Source organism: Austrofundulus limnaeus, unplaced genomic scaffold (genome assembly GCF_001266775.1).
Source record: "Austrofundulus limnaeus strain Quisiro unplaced genomic scaffold, Austrofundulus_limnaeus-1.0 Scaffold49, whole genome shotgun sequence".
NCBI classification, from domain to species: domain Eukaryota; kingdom Metazoa; phylum Chordata; class Actinopteri; order Cyprinodontiformes; family Rivulidae; genus Austrofundulus; species Austrofundulus limnaeus.
The window spans coordinates 1,146,277-1,149,317 of record NW_013952451.1 but is presented as its reverse complement, the minus strand read 5'-3'; the positions used below and the strand labels follow the sequence as shown (position 1 = coordinate 1,149,317).

At 42.7% G+C, this 3,041-nt stretch overlaps 1 protein-coding gene across 2 annotated transcripts in view; it reads right to left on the bottom strand.

The window, feature by feature from the left end:
- Window positions 1-2,454, bottom strand: part of si:dkey-40c11.2 (drebrin-like protein A) — a 40,076-nt gene extending 37,622 nt beyond the window's left edge. For both annotated transcript variants that reach the window (XM_014008376.1, XM_014008377.1), the window contains exon 1: window positions 2,128-2,454. In XM_014008376.1, the coding sequence (XP_013863830.1) occupies window positions 2,128-2,219 (92 nt within the window). In that variant the 5' untranslated portion in view covers window positions 2,220-2,454. The remainder of the gene's footprint in view (window positions 1-2,127) is intronic.
- Window positions 2,455-3,041: the final 587 nt, after the last annotated feature.

Genomic DNA, 3,041 nt, shown 5'->3' with positions numbered 1-3,041 from the left:
TAGAGTAATTACAGCAGGCTAACATAGCTTTTTTCAACTAAAGTTATGAATTAAGGGACAGACGTTGCAAATGACAGATAATAAGACAAAAACAGATGAGCCTACCTACATTTATTTCAAATTTATGAAATTCACAATATGAGATAAGCAACAGCTCTCCAGTTTATGGCTGTTTAACATGGTCCACTCATGGACATTATATACAAAGATGCCTCATTTGTGCATTTTGTGTCATGTTGTCAGTGTGTGCCACCATATGGTTTTCTCCTCACTGTTGGCTGCCTGTATCATTACCACATCTCTGTCACGTCTCTGTAACTAAACTGTCGTTATGCTATTGCTAATGGTCAGTTAGCGATAGCATCTTATGCTACTTAATAAACAGTCATTTCTTACAGCACGCTACAGCCTACATAATGACACAGCTGGTGTTTACCTTTATCTTTTGCTCGTTTCTCCTCTTCTTCTTTTCTTTTTTTCCTAAACTGGAAACCCGATGGCTTTGGCCGCTTCCTCTCCATCTTCCACTCTGTCAATTAATTCACACCGAACCAAAGCAGGTAATCCCCGCCCCACCCACCACACAGACACACTCGACACATCCATATTCTTGAAAACCACCAGCCCCAGTTTAAATCTCAACTGACACTCATGTAAACAGCACCAGGTGAGATTATACACATTTTAAAATAAGACGAACTAATAAAATTGCTGCAGAACAGGTGGGTTTTGCTAACTAACCTGCAATGCCAACTACTGCAGACAGAAGGCGCCCATTCCCCCTAAATGGACTAGTCGGCTTCACCAGCATCATACAGCACCCGGAGGAGCTGCGGTGCCAGTGCTCTTGGGTGGGGGCGCGCGATGCCGCCCCTGACAACTTGCCGCCCTGGGCGACCGCCCAGGTCGACCCTATCAGAAACCGCCACTGCCCAAAGGGAAGAAGATGCTAGATTAGAAAGGTGGACTAGGTATTGTTTRGGTAGATGGATGAAGCACCATGGTGACAGACGAGCTAAAGTCTGTGACAAAGGGACAGCGTGAGCAAGGTATCAAGTGATCAAGTTGCATGCCAGAAAACTCAAAATAAGTCAATTCAGCCTACTTTCAAACTTCTTTTTAGTTATAAAAAATTGCTTAGATTCTATTTTAGCACCCAACAATGACACTGTTTAATAGTTGTCTCCGTAATAAGCTTTATTCAATATTAGGGTTGGGCATAATCGTATCGTGTGCAATTAATTGTCAGAAAAGCATTAATCGATTACTTTTTGGCACTTGATGATTAATATGATTAATGCCACCAGGCAGACTAACTGGGGATTACTCCGGTCAGTTTGCTCGGTGCTCCTCTCTGCTTCAAATATGATGAACATTAAAAATAAAGTTCTGTAATTTATTTATCTATCAACACAGTTTAAAAATAGATGTATAGCCTGAAATCTGTCATTTTCACACAATTTGGAACAATTTTTTACAAAGATCAAATCGTTCCCACTAAATTGGTCATGTGACTACGAAATAAGGGTGTCCAGGGACTCCAGGGGAATAATCGTCAAATTATTTGTTATCGGCTAAATACCACAATTAATCTTTTTTTTTTTTTGCCAATATTGCCCAACCCTATTCAATATTAGTGGTTTTATGTGTGTGGGGTGCTCTCTAAAATGTCTGAAAGACAAGCCCTGCCAGAGATCAACACATCAGTAGAAACATGATCCCACGAGGGCTTCCGTAATGTGAGAGAGTCTGGCCAGCAGGCTGCAGGCCAGGTGACCAGCACACCTGAGACACCTGGCCATCAGTGCATAACATGATCTCTGAATCTGTCTGCATACACGTGCGTCACTGTGGGACTTGTGAGGTTGTGTGAGGTGCCTCTGTGGGCCACCTCTACATCCGCGACTGGATTAATGCAAAACAAACCACCAATAATTGCGCAACTCTGCACAAACTGTACGACTTTCAAGGGGAGAAAGAAAAAGAATAAACGCAAAAAGTTGTGAGAAAAGTTATAGATCGTGTCACACTGGAGTGTACCGTTACAAAGCTGAGTTTTGACACACACAAAAATTATAATAATAAAAATCGAGAGGAAGTTTGTTCAGAAGGACCTAAAAAAGTTACCAGTTCGTGGAGGATCGAGGGTTGAGGATGTCCTCTTTAGCCGTGAGCAGCGACAGGCTGTAGGTGTCAAGGTTGACCGTTTCCCTGCTCATGATGGCAAAAAAAAAAAAAAAAAAAAGTTTCCAGACCACTCCCGCAGCTGCAGTCTCCACAGGTCCTGATGGGAGGGGAGGAGGAGGGGGGGTGTTTGTTCGGAATATAGTACCAGCTGGAAAATCGTCCACTGGAAAAAGTCACCCAGAAAAACCTGCGCGTAAAAAGTCGATGGTTAGTTCCCAAAGCGGAGCGATCTGCGCACAACTTCAGAGGGGACTCAAGACTGCAGCGCTGCTCTTTGTGCAGCTGGGGAGAAGGAGAAGTTTTCAGTGAAAAGCCCCACCTCCTGTTGAGAGAGTGGAAAGCGTAATGACTTCACGAGCTGGGTCATTTGGAGGAGAGGTGTTCACGGTCCAAGTCAATCAATCAGCAACACCCGCAGATCATAAAAGACCCACTTTATACTGACAGCCTGCTTCAAATCAACTGTTATAAACAACATGTGTCATAAACTATTTTTATTACATCATCATTAACAGCAAATTACAATAATTTAATAAAAAATAATATAGCCCAAGTTGTTATCATTTTCTATTAAAATATTTATATTTGCAATACAAAAGTTTAATTGTTTCTTCAGACATTGCAGCAGTTCTTGGTTCTGACAGTCTTTCCTTGCTTTCTTTTTGTATCTGAACTGGACCCCACTGGCACTTGGCAGACTCCAGAAAAGCCAAAGAACAGCCAATTTCATGGGAACTGAGTCTGAGTCAGGCAGCACAGGGGAGGCTGCTTCGGTTTTAAAGAGTGTCTGGAGGTCTTTTCAGTCATAGCCCAACAGCTGACACACACACACACACACACACACACACACACAC